This window comes from Camelus bactrianus, chromosome 1 (genome assembly GCF_048773025.1).
Source record: "Camelus bactrianus isolate YW-2024 breed Bactrian camel chromosome 1, ASM4877302v1, whole genome shotgun sequence".
NCBI classification, from domain to species: Eukaryota; Metazoa; Chordata; class Mammalia; order Artiodactyla; family Camelidae; genus Camelus; species Camelus bactrianus.
Window position 1 is genome coordinate 57,954,903 of NC_133539.1, and position 20,242 is coordinate 57,975,144.

The 20,242-nt window shown below is 38.3% G+C and overlaps 1 protein-coding gene across 1 annotated transcript in view; it reads left to right on the forward strand.

Moving 5' to 3' along the window:
* The first annotated feature begins 374 nt into the window (after positions 1-374).
* Positions 375-20,242, forward strand: part of FAM162A (family with sequence similarity 162 member A) — a 30,280-nt gene continuing 10,412 nt past the window's right edge. Inside the window, exons 1-2 of the mRNA XM_074364618.1 lie at positions 375-530; positions 18,224-18,346. Coding sequence (XP_074220719.1) covers positions 497-530; positions 18,224-18,346 — 157 coding nt within the window. The 5' untranslated portion in view covers positions 375-496. The remainder of the gene's footprint in view (positions 531-18,223; positions 18,347-20,242) is intronic.

Here is a 20,242-nt window from a genome sequence, read left to right on the forward strand (position 1 = left end):
TGTAGTTTTAATAAAGGCATACATGTATTTATTTGAAACACTGAAAAACAGTGTATTGAAATACTGGTTTATCTATAAAGTATGATTTCAGGGTCTACAATTCACAGAAGTCCTACAATATGTACATTACCTTTCTTCTATTTTAAATGAGTACTTTATGCAAATGCACAGAATAATATCGCAAAGGCCAACGACACCCACATTCCAGAAGGGCATCCTTAAGAACGCGCCCAAGTTGCAGGGCCGCGCCCGGCGGGGCACGCTGCCCGCACTTTCTGAGAGCCACGCACGACCCACACGTTCTGCGCGTCACGCACGCCCCCGGAGGCCCCGCCCCCCGCGCCACGCTCGACCCGCTCGCTCCACCCTCACACCCCACAGGCCCCGCCCCCCCAGTGCGACTATCGTCCTTCCCTTCGCGGTGCTCAGTGACATTGAACGCACACGCGCCACCGCCGCCCCTGGGGCCCAGTGCTGGTCGGCGGAGTAGGCGGCCATGGGGAGCCTCCGCGGCCTGCGCCTGGCGGCTGGTGAGACGCGGGCCTGGCTGGGGCGGGCGGGAAGCCAGCTCGGCCTCTGTGGGTGGAGGAATCCTGCAGCCTCCTCAGGCCTGCGTGATAATTGCTCTGTTCCATTACGCACTCCCTCAGGTAGCTCGGATTCCTACCTCCCGGTAGTAATAATGGGAAGTAGCAAGGGCTGAGCACCTGGTAGGCAGACACTGGGGGCTAGCCAGGACTGACCCTCCCACCTGGTTCTTCACCCACCCAGCTCCCGCCAACCTAACCAGCCCTTACTCCCCGGTCACTTTCCCTACTCCCTAGTCTGTCTGAGCTCAATTCTTAATGCACCTGCCATCCCGAGAACTCCATTGCCTGATTCATTCAGCTTTCCACCTAACCTCTCCTGTCCGATAGCCTACTTGAGTCCTGAGTTTCTCCAGACTCCTTCCCCACCCCCATCATCTCTAGAGTTTATTCCTGCCCTCAGAGAAAACCTCGAGTCTAGGGTTTCCTATCCATTTGGCATCTGATTGGGCAAGGGATTTAAGGTCTCACAGAATAATAGTAATTGTTTTCTGAAAATGGGAGATACATTTCTTTTAAATAATTCTACAGTAAGGTGCTTTGAATATCTTGGAAGAAAGTGTTACGTAAATACAGGAGCTGCGGTTTGTTTTCCTAGGGGACATTTGTGTAATAACTATTTGGAATCAGAGCTTAATTTGCATTTGGGGGAAACCAATAGACCCTTTGCTTAGTAGGGCAGAGAAATCCGCCTCTTGGCTCTTTTCTAGGCACCAGCAAATTACTCTTTTGTTCACCTTTATGAACTTTGATAAGGTGTAATGATCAATTCCTTAGTACCAAATTACTAAAAAGTTGTTTAATTCAAATTTTAAAGGCAGAATCGCCCAAACTTGGCTATTGAGATAATGTAACTGTACATTGTAAATGTAAATGTAACAATGTAAAAAAAAAAAGTTACCCTTTACGTGGCTTATTTTGCATGGAGAATGGACTAGAAAACATGTCTCATGTCTCAAGTAAATATTATTTACTTACTTAAAAAAAATACCCTCTCCACTAAAAGAGATTGATTTCATTGATTTGTTCAGCTTTGATGGACTAATTCATCTAAAATCTTTTGTATGCATCCTGTTAACCCTTCCAGCAAGGTAAGTGAAAGAATCATTGCATTGTTTAAAAAAAAAAAAAAGGCCTGTAAAAGGGACTTTGACTATGAAACCAAGACTTGTTTGTAAGTAGTTCATCTTCTTGCCTTGAGAATATATTTATGCATTGTAAAGATTCCAAAGTCTGGCTGCAAACTTTAAGAACTTTATTATTGGGCACTCAATGAAAACAAAGTTCCCTGAGCAATTTAAGAACAATTTATTTTACTCCAGTTAGATCCGTTAAGGATATTATATGAGCAGCTCTTCCCAAAGGATCTCTCAGTGTCTCATGTTTTATGAGCAGCTCCAAGCAATCTGCTCTTTCACCCAGTTTTGCCCATTTTATAGCTAAACACTTTGACACAAACATTGTTTTACTTGATTGAATTCTCATAATAGCCCTTTTAGGTACGTCTTATTATCCACTCTTTATTTTACAAATGAATAAACATAGGTCTGAGAGTTAGATGACTTGTCCCAGATGGCTTCACCATAAAATGTTTGAGTCAGGAAGTGAGTCAGTGCCCTCTAACTCTGATACTTGTATTCTTTGCTTTGTTCAAGCTGCTTGTTCAGATATGTGTGTACGTGTATTTGTTAGGGCTAATTCGGTCTCTTTGGTGTGAAATGGAAGAATAATAAAATGAAGATTTACTTGTGAATTGGAAGCACACATTTATATGCAAATAGCTTTAAATAAGAAGACTAATTTAACTGGCAACCTTACCAAAGGAATAGTAGACCAGATAGAAACATCATCTAGGCATACCTCACTTATCCAGAATATTATTTGAAAGAAGATACTCTAGGTGACTGAAATTTCAAAAAGCCAAGGCTTAATTCTTTAGATGATGGGCCCTTATTTTTAATTGTTTCTGTTGGAAATCTTTACTATACTCCTTTAGCGAACAGAATATAGGCTTTTATGATACTGAATTTGTCTACTGTTTTGTAGATGTAGGTCAGAGTTGTTAACTTCCAGTTCTTGGACCCTTTCACATATGAGAGATCCTATGAACTCCTGAAATTACATTCAGATTTTTATGATTATATGCCTGTTTGGGGAAGAGAGGGTCCATAGCTTGCATCTGTTACTCAGAGCAATCTGTGCTAAACTAAAAAGCACCTTTGTGATGATTTGGAACTAAATGGCTACTGACCCACACTACTGTGGGTTCCATGAGGGTAAGGACTGGATGTGTTTTGTTTTTACTAAATCTTCAGCCTTATCAGCCTTACCAGCTCATAATAGATAGGTAATAGATAACTTTTTGGAATGATTATTTTTAATAATTTTTTAAATAATTGTTTTAATAATAATTACTTTCTGTATAATAATGAATAGGTCAAAGGAGTGGAATGGTGTTACGAGAATGTTTCTTCACACCTTCAGAAAAGACTTACTGCCCTAAACGCCTTTGACTTATTAGCAGGTTTTAACATGAATTTGGATTATTATTAAACCAATGCAGTAGACCGTGGGCAGCCTCCTTGTCAGTTTAACCCACATCCCAGAGCACTAGAATCTAGAGATAAGTTAGAAGACATGTAGTACCCTAATTTTACAGATGAGGAGTCTTAAGTCATCAGGAAGAGAATTGGCTTGCTAAGGGTCACACAAGTACAAAGCTGGGAATACCTCCTGGCTCCCATTCTGATTTTATGTCCACTACATTCTGCTCCTTCATTGCTCTTTTTGTTTGTTCTTACTAACTAGCCCTAAATGAGTACATGCCCATTTTTACCATTTCATGATAGTCTTTGGCTTTGCTTTATCACTCCCTCCAAGTCTTGCCAACAGGTTTTTATCAAGCATATGCTGTGTGCCCCGTTCACTATGAAAGCTCTAGAATGAGTGGCCTGCCACTCTTCCTAAGACTAGAGTTTATTGCAGTGAACAAACAGACCTATATAATATGCCTGGAGAGCTTATACAAGACAGTATAAAGTTCTAGATTGCAACACAGATTTTAAATGCTACTCTAGTGTCATGGAGCTGGTTCCTCCTGGTTTTGTGCATATCTCTTCCCAGTTTCACAGTCATGTTACATTGGCAGCTTGAGATCTGCCATGGTGAGGGTTATTGGCAAACACTACAAATCAGGGCTTTTCCTCATCAACCCCTTACCAAGAGCCAGCATATCACTGGCTTTACAAATTCAGAATAAGGAAAGTAATGTAGGTTAGGGTATCTACTGAAGGCTCTGTTGAAACAGAAGGGATGCTATGTGACTGAAGTATTGTGCTGTACACCAGAAGTTGGCACAACATTCTAAACTGACTATACTTCAATAAAAATATATTTTAAAAAAAGAAACAGGGTGGAGGAGTGAAGCAAAGGTAGGGACAGTAATGAGTCTGGAGAGGGTGTGAGGGGAGAAAGGATTACCTTGGATTTCAGGAGGTAATGGGAGATAAAGTGTGACTATGAGAGTTTGAACCAGATGAATTTGGACAAAAAGGAAACCTTCAAGCAGAAGTCATTAAAAAAACGTTTTTGGAAAATTAATATAGTTGCTGCATACAACAGGAATAGCTACTACCTGTGAAGATATTATAGTAATCCATGTGTGAGGTGATCATGCAAATGACAGTAAAGGAACAGATCTAGGAAGTGTTTTGAAGAAATTAGTATGGCTTTGAGACCTAGAGTAATTTAAGAAAGGACTTAAAGACTGAAGTTTTTGAGCATGGAGGACTGAAGGAGTGTTGTCCCATTGTCAGAATTGAGAAAGTTGGGAAGGGGTACTGGTTTGGCAGAGAGGGTGGTGCCTTATTGAGTGGGAGGTGGCATCTAGTTATAGGTGAGGATGGGACCTCAGTCAAAGACCTGAGGACAGAGGTTGGTAAAGTTAGGGAAATATACGGGAGCCATCAGTGTGGAGCTGATTATTAAAACAGGAGAGTCCTCCCTAAGAGTAGTGAGGAACAGAGGCAAAGACCAAACCTTGGAGACCTGACAGTGTAAGCAATAGGAAGTGGCAGAGGATACCAAAGAAGGTAGGTGACAGAGGTCAGAGATGAAGGAAGAGAATGTGGTGGTGGAATGTAAGGGGGGACTGAGTCCTTGTAGAAGGATGAGATCAGTAGAGTCAAATGGTCACAAAGATGGAAAGAGGAGAGTCAAATGAGCTAATGATGATTCAAAAAAACATTCATACAACTAGAAAGAAATCACTAGTTTACAGCAATCTTAGTAAAGTGAGTGGGGAAAGAAACATTGTAGCCAATATGTTGGCGATGGGGTGAAGGTAGTAAATACATACCACTTATTCAGTCACTTGAGCTGTGAAAAGAAGGAGATAGAATTTTATTTATTGGAGCTGTTGAGAACAAGTGAATCTTTTGTCCAGTGGACCCTCAGTGCCATTATGGTGTAATGAGTCAAGAATACTTATCAACTACCAGTAGAAGTATAAATCAATTCAGCCTTTCTGGAAAGAAGTTTGCTATATATATTAAAAATCTTAAAAGGATTCATGTTCTTTAACCCTTATATCCTTTAGCCTTCCACTACCAGGATTCCATATAAGAAAATAGTCAGAAATGCCATTAAGGATTTATGTAGAAAACTGTTCATTGAAACATTTTCTGCAGTAGTAAAAAATGAGAAATAAATCCAGCCATTAGGAATGATTGAATTCAAGTTGTATCTGTTGGATATTATACAGCTATGAAAAGTATTTTTAAATTCATGTTTTGGAAATGTATTTGTGACATAAACAAGATAATGATGTTATCTGATTATGAGAAATGTATATGTTGTGTCTAAGCATAGGAAAGTCCAGGGAGAGATACACTAAGTTGTTATACCCAGGTGGTGTGATTATGGATGCTTTTATTTTTCTTCATACCTTTTTTTTAGTTTCCAAATTTTCTGTAATGAGCAAGTGTTTCTTTTATAATTTAAAGATTTTTTAAGAGGGGGGAGACAATGTTTGGCAGGAAAAAGGCAGTGGAAAGCAAGAATCTAGAGGTTGTGAGAATTTTGGTACATCTCTCAGCAACCTACATCACAAATGGAAGGGTTCACTAGTTCTGAGTGAAGGATGGATGAGTGTTCTTCCGAGCCTGCAGGGGCAGATGAGAGAACAGATGGAGAGGCAGGGAATCTGTTTCTGTCACAAAACCAATTGAGGTCAACAGCTGAGACAGAGTTTCAAATAGCCGCTGTTGAGAGTGGGCTGGAATGTTGATGGGAGGACAGAAGATCACCAAGGAGTGGCCTCATCTCACTGAAGTTTGGCCACCAGATACATAGATACTTTTCTTTCCATAGAGTTCCCCTCCCAATTTAAAAACTGGCCAGGTTTCAAGGGTTTATTTATAAAACTATTTTTTTGAACTCTAAGATCTTTTCCCATAGAAACAGTGTTCCAAATGGTGATTAGAGTTCTAGCCTGCCCAGAAAAACTCATGGCAGTGTGTCTTGCCCATTTTTCCTTCCTAGTATTTTTCACATGTTCATTCCTCTCTCTTGGGACCTATAGCTGTCCTCTTTCCTGTGCACAACCCACTTGAACTGCAGTGTTGTGACACCACCTAAAAGGAGGTTTCCATATTCATGTCTACCCATTTCTGTTCCCTTTACCCTACTTTTCCCCCATCCCCAGCCTGTCCTGCATTCTGCTCTCAGATTTATCTTCCAAAATCACCATGGTTATTGTTGCTTTCCTGCTCAAAATTGCTCTGTCCATTTCCCAAATTCTTTTGGGTTTGGCAGACAAAGGACTCTCACTGTCGGGGAGTGTGGGTAGGCACAACACGCAGAACCAGAGTGCACTAGGCCAGTATCATCACTTAAATCTCACCCAAGGACATCAGCCAGGCCCTTATTAACTCATTAAGGCAGTTAGGCTGGTGAGAATAGGCTGCCTGGCAGGCAGATACAGAAGTCTATGTCATATACAAGAGCAGGGCAAATCAGAGTTTGAAGCCAGAAAAAAAATCCATCCTTTGTCAGAATAGTTGCAGTCAGGAGACATCAAGCTGTTCAGGTTTCATCACTGAAAAAAGCTCAGAGCAAGTTAATGTTTCAGGTTTGTTTTGTTGTGGTCAGCCTTTAGAGCAATCCAGCTTTGCTTCTAATATAGAAAGCAAATCAGTGGTTCTCCAACTTCTCTAAGCCACATAATTACCCTAACTTAATCATTTTTCTTTCTGGTAGGTCTGCTGAGCAGCTATAAACATTTGACATATGATTTCATCATAATTATAAAATACAGTATTGACTAGATAGCATATATATAGGAACTTTGCCATCCTCAGAATAAGCATACATTTAGCTTTTTCCTCCTGACACTTAAAATTGACTCTGATTCACAAAACAAACTTTCAAAGTTCCTTCCTCAGACTTGCGCTTTCCTATCACAGCAAACATTTCAGGGTGAGCAATATACTGTTTCAGTTCTAGAAGGATTAAATAGGCATTTGTGGGCTAGCATGAGAGCTGCCTAAATATTTAGATCAAAAAGTCTTTACATGGGACATGAACAAGGAACATCGTTGCCCTGGAAACAAGGTGCTTCTCCCAGCTGGGATGATGGTAGCTCCTGGCCTTCTGGATCACTGGGAAGAGAATAAGGGCAGAGTCTCACAGTAGTGCAGTTGGGTCAGCTCTGTGAGCTCTGGTCATTCATTGTGTGATAATCAGACAGTGGCTGTTTACCTGTGAGGGGCCGCCAGCTGCTGTAGAGGAGGGATGTGAAATAAACCCTTTTCCCCGGGGAATGAGGATGAGAACACGGGGGATGACCTGTAGAACAGTTCCCACTGCATATTGTCAAGTAACTGAGTAGCTAGCGTATCAAGAGACTGCATGCTCTGTAAAATCTGAAAGCTGTTCATATTTTAATATACTCCACAGGGATTCCAAACTTTCGGTGTAATGAGTTACGTATTATTGATATGCGGAAGTTAGAAATAAAGCAGAGCTCCTTTTCAGTGAATTGTTGTTGAAGAGCGGGATTTTGAACACATCCAGAGGCATAGGAGTTAAGCTCTACATGTATGCCTTCCTCATTTATGGGTCTGTGTTCAACAGGGAATCTAGCTGGTTATGTTGAAGAATAGGGATTCTCAAACATGGCAGCACGTTAGAATCACTTAGAGAATCTTTTAAGAAAAATACAAATGCCAGAGTTCTCGTCACAGAAATTGGAATTTAGCTGGTTTGGGATGGCCCTGTGCTTTGGGTTCTTCTGTGAGTTTTTTGGTGATAATTTCAGTATACAGAGCTTGCAATCCACCTTTCTGGAGTAGTGCTTCTCAAACTTCAGTATGCACAAGCATCACTTGAAGGGCTGTAAAAACATTTTTCCAGTCCTAACCCCAGGAGATTCTGAAGGTTTAGGGTTGGGTCTGAGACTTTGTATTTCCTTGAAGCTCCCAGCTGAGGCTGAAGAGCACTGTTCTGCAGTGTTGGTTTCCATGTGTCTGGCACACAGTATGTATTCATCAGCTGTTGAATGAACGTGGTGGGTATCTATTTGCTTCTTGAAATTTAATGTTCGTATGAATCACTTGGATATCTCATTAAAAATGCGGATTAAGATTCTATAGGTCTGGGGTGGGAGCTGAGAGTTTGCATTTCTAACAGGCTCACAGGTAATAGCAACCACATTTGAAAATAGCAAGATGTGACAAGATATATATCATCATGTGTAATTTTCTCATCTTATCTCCATCAAGGTACACTAGTCACGTGACCTTCACCTGCATTTCTTTGGTTTACCCTGAATTGGACACATTTCCTACCTATGTCCCATTTCTTTCCTTTTCAATCCCACTCCAAAAGCACATTGGAGGCAAATGAGTGAGAATGACATTTTTATAAAGATAACGTCAAATTCTCTTAAAATATTAAATATCAAATAAATATAAAAATTTTGTAAACTATGTATAAAGTGAAAAATGGTAAGATGTAATTAATAGCCATGTTTTTATTTGAAATAATTTTAATTTACAGAGATGTCACAAAGATAGTACAGAGTTCTGTGTACCCCTCATCCATTTACCCCAAATGCTATTGTTTTACATAAGCACAGTACATTTGTCAATATTAAGAAGTTAACATTGGTACTTTGCTATCAACCAAAGGACAGACTTCATTTGGTTTTTATTGGTTATTCTGCTGATGTCCATTTCTGTTCCAGGATCCAGTCCAAGATACCACGTTGCATTTAGTTGTCCCTGTCTCCTTAGTGTCTTCTGTTTTGTGACAGTTTCACAGTCTTTGATTTTCATGATCTTGACAGTTTTAAGGAATACTGGTCAGATGTTTTGTAGAATGCCTCTCAATTTGGTTTTGTTTGACGCTTTATCATGCTAAGACTAGCATTATGAGTTTAGGGGAAGAATAAATAGCACAGAAGTAAAGTGCCCTTTTCATCACATCAGAGTAGAGAGTACATAATATCCACGTGATTTATTACTGATGAATTAACCTAGGCCAGTTTGTTTCTTCCTTGTAAAGTCACTATTTTTCCCTTTCCGTACTCTTTTCGTCGGAAGCAAGCGCTAAGTTCAAACCCACATGCAAGGGGAGAAGAATCCAGAAGGGAAAGCGTATCTACATATATTTGGGGTTTTTCTGTCAGAGATTTGTCCCTTTTTCCCTGTTTATTCATTCATCCAGTTATTCAAATTAGAATTGACTCATATTTTATTTATTTATTTATTTATTTATTTATTTATTTATTTATTTATTTATTTATTTATATGTGGACTCATTTTAAATTACAATCTATTACTATGTTAATTTATTGTGTTGTTCATATTATTCCAGTTTAGTTTCTATCACATCAGCTCCTGTGTCTCTTTACGTGCCCTCCTCCTTTTATTTTTTGAACACTTCCTTACTTTCTGGCACTACAGGATATTCCAGACTCATCTTGTAATTTCTCTGCCCCAACCTAGAGTCAGCTATTTTTCTCCAAGGATCCCTGGTTCCTTTTATTGGATAATGGTATTTAGAAACCAAGATCTGAGCACTGAGTATGCTTGTTGCTACTAAAGTGTCACTAATTCCAGGCCTTCCAGTGGGTAGAGCTAGAAAATATATGTGTATGTACTAAACTATGTATACACACATACTTCTAATTATGCCTATATTTATTTCATATCTATCATTTCTCTTTTGTCTCTATGGGGGTGGGGAGAGAGAGAGGGAGGGAGGGAGAGGGAGGGAGGAGTTTATATATAAGGCTAAAGGGGTTCATCCTGAGTTCTCTGACTCTGATCCAGCACACATTCTTTCTAGCCTTCCACCCTCACGTTTGGAATTTCTTTCTTTGAGGGTGAGAAACCTGGCTCGCTGTCATTATCTACCATTTAGTTACTTATTTGTTCATTGTTAACCCATGCTCCTATAAGAAACAAATTTGCCAACTAGAGTATAGTGTTTATATATATTTTTTGTCTTTAGTCTTACAGTTTCCAGTCAAAACAGTATTTTCCACAGTTACGTAGATCAGCTTCTTTTTTCCCACCTTGAAGTTATGAGGTTAGGTCATACATTTCTAATACAGTTAGATACATTTGTCACAATCTGCATTTCATCCTGGGACTCCCTCAACTTCCTGGTTGATATTTTTAAATCTGCATGTATCAAAATTCTTTGTTTTGTGTAGTTTTAGGGGATTGGACAAATGCCATGATTTTATTTTTAAGCAAATCACTGGCAAACTTTGTAACTAACAACATACGTGTAACAAACCTGGCAACTGATCTTCACACAGGCTAGGAAATACTAAATTAGATGATCTTCTAAAAGCCTGTTTCTCCTTCAGCATTCATTGAACCTTCATTTATCATTGCTAATTCCCAGAGATTGATTATGTCCCAAGTAACATCACTGATGGTTATCTCCAAGAGAGTCTTGAAAGAGTCTTGAGGGAAAAAAAAAAACAAAGCATCTCCACCACTCTGCACTGTCAATTGGGGTTAGAAAGACTTTTTATGGAAAGGAAGAGACAACAGCAGAAGCCAGTACCTGAACTGCCTCATCTGGGCTGAACCACTGGAGCCTCCAGCTAGCAGTAGTAACTCTAAGACACTGATTTTCAAATTGTGAGTCCCCAGACCAACAGTATCAGCATCACCTGGGAAACTGTTAGAAATGCAAATTCTCAGGCTCCACCTACACTTACTGAGTCAGAAACTGGAAATGGGGTCCAATAGTCTGTGCTAAGAGTTCTGAGTGCTTCTGTTGCACACTAAAGTTTGAGGACCTGTACTCTTAAGATTAATCAGCCATTTGCCAGTCAGGGCCTGAGGAGCAGCAGTGGGGCTTCATCTTGACTTCCTGCTAGGGCCCTGGGGACACAGAACTGGTCAACCAGGGACAGGCTTTAATTGTAGCCAAAGGTTTAAAGGGCTGTTTTTCTTGTGGTTTATATGTTTGTTTTTAATTGTGATCCACCAGAGGATGGGAAATTTCTGGCTTCAGTGTCTAGGACAATATATTCTTTTTCTTTGAGGTAGAAAAGAAGAGTTTATGACACTAAAACATTTTTATGCTTTAATTTTTTTGTAATTACAAAATAAAGACCAGAATCATATCAAATACTTCCCGTTTTTTTTAGTAGATACCAGGTTTTTAAATTATTTTTATAATGGTCTGTTATTTATAATATGTATAACATCATGTTTATGTTTTAATAAGTAGTTATACCTTAGGGAGTTAAAAATTACTGGTATCCGGTATGAAGTTTTAGTAAGAAAAAGTTGGGAGATATTTTCTGATCTAGGTAAATCTCTCATGCCTTTAAATCCCTATTCTGTACCTCCATCCCTGGGCACCTCTGTGACTTCAAATCCTACACTTCTTTTTATTATTCACTCTGTTCCAGCCATGCTGGCCTCCTCTTTGTGTCCCTAGAACACTTCAGGGCCTTTGCACTTACTGTGATTTCTGTTTGGAATGCTCTTTCACCAGATCCTTGCCTTCTAGCTCCCTCACTTCCTTCAAAAGTAGCATTCTCAGAGAGAACTCCTGCTACCCTATCTAAAATTTCACACACACACACAGTCACATTCCAAGCACACAAACACTTAGTGTCCCCATTGTTTATTTTTTCTCTTTGGAAGCTACTATCTAACAATAAATAAATAAATAAATATATATATATATATTTTCTCTCTCTCCAGTAGAATGAAAGTTTGACTGGCATAGATTTTTATCTCTTTTTTATATTGCCTAGAACAATGCCTGATACATACTAAGTACTCAATTATTATTTGTTGAATGAATGAATATCTCCAAACATGCATTTATGTAACTCACAGTAAGTTGCTGGTGATAGCACTTTTGCTTTTTCATTATTACCTGAACTGAGCTGAGAGGCAGCTTGTCTTTTATTCTTCTAAACTGTCTCTGTTCTGTTCTGTTCTCCTCAACTGCCTCTGTTCTAATTAAGAGGGATGGGGGAGGGAAGTACCTAAGAAAATAATTACTGATTCTTTCCTGTTTCCTATTTAGACAATAGAGCTCACTGCCAGTTAACTTTGTTCCTTTCTGTCTCAGTGCCTGCCAGAAGGGAATGGGACAGGATGGTGTGAGATGGAGCGTTGTAGGTCACATTAAACTAGTGTTTCTCTAGGGGAGATGAAAAAACCTGGAAATGGATGGTGGTAATAGTGGCACAACAGTGTGATCATTAATTATTTAATGCCACGGAACTATACGCTTAAAAATGTTTAAAATGTTCAATTTTGTGTTATATATGTTTTACCACAATTTTTTAAACCGCCAAAACATAGTGGTTCTCAAAGTATAGTTCCAAACCAGCAGTAGCAGCTTCCCCTAATAACTTGATAGAAATGCAAATTCCCAACCTTCCCCCTAGAACTGTTGATTCCAAAACTGGAGGTAGGTGGGCCTAGTGATTTGCATTTTAACAAGCCATTTGGGTGGTTTTGATGCATACTGAAGTTTTAGAGTCACAGCATTGAATAATTTTGTTTCAATCCTGAGAGCTATGAAGAGTTTTTGAAGGGTTTCATAGAATTTCCTCTGGTAACTGTATAAAATTACCTTGGTCAGAAATTCTGACCACCTTAGCAGTAAAATCAAAATGCTCTGAAAATGTTTTGAAGATTAGTATTGTAAGTAGCGTTGCAAGAAACAAACTTAACATTCAGAGTGCCTACTGTGTCTTGAGCATCTTGCCAAATGCTTTCACATTTGTTTTTCCATTTAACCCTTTAGTCAACCCTGGTGAAGTAAATATTACATTACCCACATTTAGAATGATGAAAGAAGCTGAGATCAGTTATCATTTTATCTACTTTCCTTACAGTGTATACTTGCTGCCACTAGGTGGCACTGGTGGTGTGGTTTCCCAGACCCAGGCAAAGCTTTCCGGGACTACATGCCTAGAAAACTGAAATAAATGAGGCCTCTTATGAAAGAAATCAGACTGCAGGCAACCACAAATCTTGGTACATAGCAGTTCCAACTTCAGTATGTCAGTTAGGACTCTGAAAATCCACTCCTATATAAAAGCAATGAAAACACTGCCAAATTCTTACATTCAGCTTTTTCAGAACTCTATAAAATACCCAGAGGCTTGTGACAATCTGAGTAGCATTTCTCCAAGAAAATCACTTAATCATGGTAAGAACAGCAAGACTTATAAAGTTTTAACTGATTCCTGTTTCCTCTTGGCTTCACAGTAGCCTTGAAAACTAATAGTCTCAGTCATAGCTATGAAAACCTAGCAGACACTCAAGAAGGCAGAATAGATTTGGAGCTCCCCAAAGCCCCTCACCCCAGAGAACTGTTACTTTGACCTGTCTGGTAGTTCCATGGAAATCTTCCCTCATGGGGCATACCTTTTTCCCCTCCTCTGACTCAGAGCTAACACAATACAGCTTCTCCTTCACCCACTCCAGAGCATGCTCCAAAATGCAGACAAAGCCATTCAGCAGAGGCCAGCAGACTTATTAGTGGAAGGCATTTAAAGAAATCTCTGTCCAGTTATTAGCTGACCACTAAACTAACACAGAACATAGACTTCGGTGGCAAAACACAACAAAGAATACAAGGGAATATAGATCGTAGGAAATGGAATTGAGAGTCCAGAAATAAGCCCTCACGTTTTTGGACATTTTTCTATATTGTGTCAAAACAATTCAACAGGGGAAAAAAATAGTCTTTTCAATAAATGATCCTGGGAGAACTGGATACCCAATGTGCAAGAGGATGAAGTTGGATTCCTTCTACATACAATGTATCAACATTAACTCAAAATGGATCACAGATCTAAATATTAGAGCTAAAACTATAACATTCATAGAAAATAACAGGAGTAAACCTTTGTGACCTGTGACACCAAAAGCTCAGTCAAGCAGCAAAAGAAAACATAGATAAATTGGACTTCATCACAATTAAAAATTTCTGTATTTAAAGGGCATCAACTACCATGAAATGATACCCCATGAAATGGAGAAAATATTTGCAAATCATGTATCAGGCAAGGAACTTGAATCTAGAATATATAAGAACTCTTACAACTCAGTAATAAAAAGCAATCCAGTTAAAAAATGAGCCAAAGAAGCTGAATGAACATTTCTCCAGAAAAAATATACAAATATCCATAAGCATGTGGAAAGATTCTCATTGTTGCTACTCAGTAGAGAGATAAAAATCAAGACCATGTTGTGGGGGAGGGAATAGCTCAGTGGTAGAGCATGTGCTTAGCATGCATGAGATCCTGGCTTCAATCCCCAGCACCTCCATTAAAAAAATAAATAAACCTAATCACCCCCCTCAAAAAAGTGAAAAAAAAAAAATCAAGACCATGTCGGGGAGGAAGAAATTTTCTTCTACCCTTCTCAGTTCTTCTGTCTGGTCTAAGAATTAAGTTGACATGAGACATAATGAGTTGACATTAAATAACATATACATGGGAGAGACCCAGGAAAACTGAGTAATTCAATGAAGTGGCTGTAACCCTCACCTTAAATATCTTCAGCTAAAGACAAAGAGGATGTTGGGAGTAGAGGGTTTGGGAGTTACCATGTGACTCAGAAATTTCACCTCTTAGTATATGCCCCAAAGAAATGAAAATAGATGTTCACTCAAAAACTTGTACACAAATGTCCATGTCAGCATTATTTATAACAGCCAAAAAGTAAGAACTACCTAAATGTCCACTGACAATGTATAAACAAAGTCTGGGATATCTGTGCAATGAGAAAATTTGTCATTAAAAAAATAATAAATCAAGTACTGATAAATGCTACAGTATGAACAACCTTGAAAACATTTTAAGTAAAAGAAGCAAATTACAAAAAGCCACATACGTGATTCTATTTGTATAAAACATCCGGAATATACAATTCAGTAGAGGCAGAAAGTAGATTAGTGGTTTTCTGGGGTTGGAGGGAGGAAGAAACACAGAGTGACTGCTAGTGGATTCAGAGTTTCTTTCTGGAGTGATGAAAATCTTCTGGAATTAGATAATAATCAATGTATAACTTGTGTCTATAATAAAAACTTCTGAATTCTACACTTAATTTAAAAGGATGGATTTTTATGAATGGAATTATGTATCAATAAAAAAATCTTTACACAAATATAAACACATGCCCATGAGAAGTTCACAGTGATATCTTTTACTTTTTTTTTTAATTGAAGTATAGTCAGTTTACAATGTTGTGTCAATTTCTGGTGTACAGCACAGTGCTTCAGTCATACATGAATATACATATATTCGTTTTCATATTCTTTTTCACCGTAAGCTACTACAAGATATCGAATATAGTTCCCTGTGCTATACAGTATAAACTTGTTTATCTATTTTATATATACCAGTCAGTATCTGCAAATCTCAAACTCCCGATTTATCCCTTCCCACACTCTTCCCCTTGGTAACTATGAGTTTGTTTTCTATATCTGTGACTCTGTTTCTGTTTTATAAATAAGTTCATTTGTCTTCTTTTTTTATGTATTCCACATATGAGTGATAATCATGTAGCATTTTTCTTTCTCTTTCTGGCTTACTTCACTTAGAATGACAGTCTCCAGGGCCATCCATGTTGCTGCAAATGGCATTATTTTATTCTTTTTTGTGGCTGAGTGGTATTCTATTGTATAAATATTCCACAACTTCTTTATCCAGTCAATATCTTTTAGATTGTTATGTTTAAAAGTTTTTTTAACAGCAAGAAAAAAAAGTGAGGAAATTACGTTTCTCACCAGCTTTAGAGGTCCACTGCTATAACCATATTTTGCTTCTCTTCCCTCTCTTGCCTCCCCTTATTGCTTCAAATTCTGACGCTACAAAGATACCCAAGTAGGAGTTTGGAACTTCAAAGGTATAGTCTATTTGTCCACTAACAAATAGATTTTTAAAAACTGTTTGAATTCTCCTGTGAACTTTTAACCACAAGGCAATATTCTTGTTGCATTAAAGGCAAGTCTTGGGCATCCCTTTTTTTGTCACCCAGAGCATCATGAAGTGCCAGGACCCTGGTCAAATTTATCATTGGTGCCTTTCCAGCTTTCTTTTTCTGTTCCATTCTACTACATAGTGCCCCCTTTCTTCCATGTCCTAGGGCCCTAGGGCTCTGTTATGGTCTTCTGACTGAATCCTATGCCAGTCCTAGTCTCTCTTGTACCATGACCCTCCCATATTCAGAATTATCCACTTTCACCCTCATCAGAACGGTTTCTGGCTGTCTCTGCTTTGAATTCGAATTAATTATCAACTGATTAAAAATGTTCATGCTAACACTGAAGGTGAAAATTTCTAAGTTCTGAAGCATTCCTTTGTTTTAAAAAGAAATGTATTTCTTTGTTCACGGAGAAGATTTGGAAACGTAACAAACTCAGTAACAAATGAGCCTTCCTCAAGCGTCTCTATGATGCCTTTAAAGGAACCAGAGCACCTTGGAGGAATGTCTGATTCCAAATCTGGGGCAGGAAGCATTTAAAATGAGTTCAGAACATCTTGTCAGAAAGTAAGGTGGCTGTGATCACTGAGCGCATGTTGAAAGGACCCAAGAGACAGCTTAGAAAGGTCCCCAGTGACTAAAGATGGGGACATCTGGGCATCAAAAAGAAAAATAACTGGAATGGACTGGGGCACATCACGTGTTAAATGCAAGAGCTACTTATGTTACTTTTAAACAGAAAGTCACCTGTGAGGGTGACTTTGCAAGGAAACCAATTCATTAGTTTGAAAACTGCCAAATAAAGGAATCAAGCATTCTACATTTCCTATATCACTTTTATCTTAGGATAACCAAATGGTTACTGTATAACAGAATAGTACCATCTTTCAACCCTTAGTGAAACAGTAGATCTAGGTAACATCACCGATGTCTGCTAAAAACATTAGATGAAAGTTTGCTGGAGAACCTTCTAAGGGATAAGTCAGACCAATAGCATCTACTTCTCAACCTTAACATCGCAAAAAGACAATTGACATAATGCCTTTTGATGTAATACAGTGGGATGTACGTAGTACCACCTATGACATATTCTTGCTCAAAATTCTAACTTGAATGTGATGAAATCTCAAAGATCTGTTTATAGGAAATAGGGGAGTTAGAAGAATATGTTAAACAACACCATGGGGATACAATCAGCAAGAGCTAACACAAGGGAAATTCTGTAGAACTAATGATCTAGTTTCTTCAACAAATAAAGGGAAAGAAACAAAAGAGGGGGAGACCTATACAGGATACAACAACCATATTTAGTGCATGCACTTATTTAGAATAAGTCCACTGTAAAAAAAATTACAAGCCCGTTGTGGAAATTGAGTTATTGTTTGATCATGTGCTGATACCGAGAAAATATTTTTTAGTTATGTCAGTGGTATTCTGGATATGATTTTGAAAAGTTATTGTCTTGAGATGCATACTAAAATATTTATAGATGAACTGACAGGATGTTTGGGATTTGCTTTAAAATAATTGTGTTTGGGATTCAGATGAAACAATATTGGCCATGTATTGTTAATTGCTGAAACTGGGTGGTGAATACATAGATTTTTGTAATATTACTCTTTATAGGTGCTTAGAATTTAGACTTTAAAAAATGACTGCATACATATACTATATATAATAATACAGTTTTATACATTTATGTGTATATAAATATATATGTATATAGTTTTTAAATTACACGTAATTCATGACTATATCTACAGTTGATTTCTAGTTGGAGAATTATGGCTCCGATGGAACAAGACTTTCTAGAGCCCCTTGCTGGCCACTGCAGACCCCCACCCAGAGTTTACCAGAAGAGTGTTGGCAACTTGGCAACTTGTCATCTTGTTTTATCACTTCTGGGAGATTGCTAATCTTCACCTCAACAACCGGGTGCCATATGCATAATATTCCCATCAGACTTATTGTTATGACAAGACACATGTGAGAAGTTCTTTTATAAAACTTACAGCTGATCCTATCTTACGTGTAGGATACTCATTTTTTAAATGAGTTAATTTTTATAAGTGAAATATGTATCTTGCACGCATTTCATTTTGAGACATCAGATTTTTTTCATCATTTTTTTTCTCTCTTTTCTAGGAAATTATTTTAGGTTATGTGAAAGAGATGCTTCCTCATTTCTAAGGCCTACCAGAAACTCTGATTCAAAGAGAATAAATGGATTTTGCACCAAACCACAAGAAAGTCCAAAAGCTCCAACCCGTAAGTTTTTATTAGTTTTTCTAGTTATGGACTGGGGAACTCCCAAAGAGTAGAACAGCTTGGAATCAAAAGAACCTAAAAGAGATGTGGTCACAGGGGTTCCTACATCGTACCCTACTATGTAGTTCACACCTCCCTTATATTAGCTGTGCTCACAGGTAGCACTGATTTCTTTATTTTCCCCATTTGTCATTTTCATCTCTTGCCTCGAAGATTGAACTGGAGCTTTTTGTAAGACAGTAGATGCACTGAAGTAAATAGTGCTCTAGAAATCATCTTTTAAGAAGCCCCAAAGATGAACCAAATCAAAAAATGGTGTTTTGGGTAAAGTATAACTATAACTAGGAGTAAGCTCTGGTTTGTATGTTAACTTCAGCCATGTTTAGTCCTCTCCCTAACTCAAGAAGGAGCATAATATGTAAACTGTAGGGTCCCAGGAGCTATTTGTTTGTTGCTTCTTCATGGGAGTAAACTAGGGCCAGGCAAGTCTTGGTGAGTAGAAAACAACTGTCCTCAAAGAATTTTTATCAAGAGCTTAAATATGTTTATACCCTTTGACCTGGTATCTCACTTCTGGGGATCTATTCCAAGGAATAATCCCTATATGTGGAAAAAGCTTTGAATGTAAAGATGTTCCATATATATGTATGAAAATGAGAAACTAGTCCAAGTATCGATTCAGGAATTAATTATGTATGTTAGATCTACTTGAGATGTGCAGCTGTTGGAAATGGTGCTTATAAATACCACATACTAGCATGGAAAGTGTCATAATGTTAATGATCAAAGCAGGATACAAAATTTTATATTGTGTGTAAGCAGAAGCATGGTACATATAGAAATTACATATACATACATACTTAGGGGGAGAAGACTGAGGAAACACACTAAAGTAAAAATATAGTGGTAACACTATGACAAGAGAATTAGGGGTGGTTTTTTATCTTTTTCTTTTTCCACAGTTGTACTTTCTGAATTGTCTTTAATGAGTACACAAAAAGAGAAAAAATATGAAGTTGTGCTAAGTGCTGGAGGGTTAAAAGATAAAATTACAGCAGTATTATTTCTATACTTCTAAACCTCTTTTCTTGTTTTTGGTTCTTTATGGATTCTTTCCCTAGTGACTTTCCTGTTCCTTTTGCTGTTGCCTTCTGATTAAGTGAAGGGTACAGCATAAAGGTGACTTGTAGATAATAGTCAGGAATATGGTCTGTCTGCAAGAGATGCAGGCAGTACCTGGAAGTTGGATGAGATCATCTCCAAGGCCCTTTCTAACCCTGACATTCTGTGATTCCCTAACCTTTTCTGCTCCTTACCTTCAGTTACTTCCCCTTTCTTCCAAAGGCTCTCTTACAATCTAAGACTCTGCCTTTCTTGTTCACTTGCCTCTTCTGCTGGTCCATTTTCCTCTGCTGCCTCTTTCTCCTGTATCCTTTCTGGGTCATGCCCTAAGGCTCTCCCTTTGCATTGATGATTATCTCCCCTCCTGCCTTATTAATGAAACCTACTCAGATGGCATAAATTTAGACCCAGTAAACTAATATGGCATTCATGCTTTTTCCTCTCCTGACTGATTCATTTTAGAGTCTTCCTGTTTCATTTAACAGTACTGCTATTGTCTTAGTCATCCAATTTTGAGGTACTTCATGAATCCTTCTTTGTCTTCATTTAATCAGTCTCTAAATTCTTTGTCATCCACAGATACTGACTCTTTTGTCTCTCTTTCTACTGTTACAGCTCCAGTTCAGACTATATCACCTCACCCTTGTATTACAATCTCCTATTTAGACTTATTGCCCACTCTGTCCTATCCTTTTTCTTGCCACCCATTGTGCAGATTAATCTTTCTAAAACATTAACTTCTTTCTTGCATCAAAGTCTACAGTAGTTCTCAAA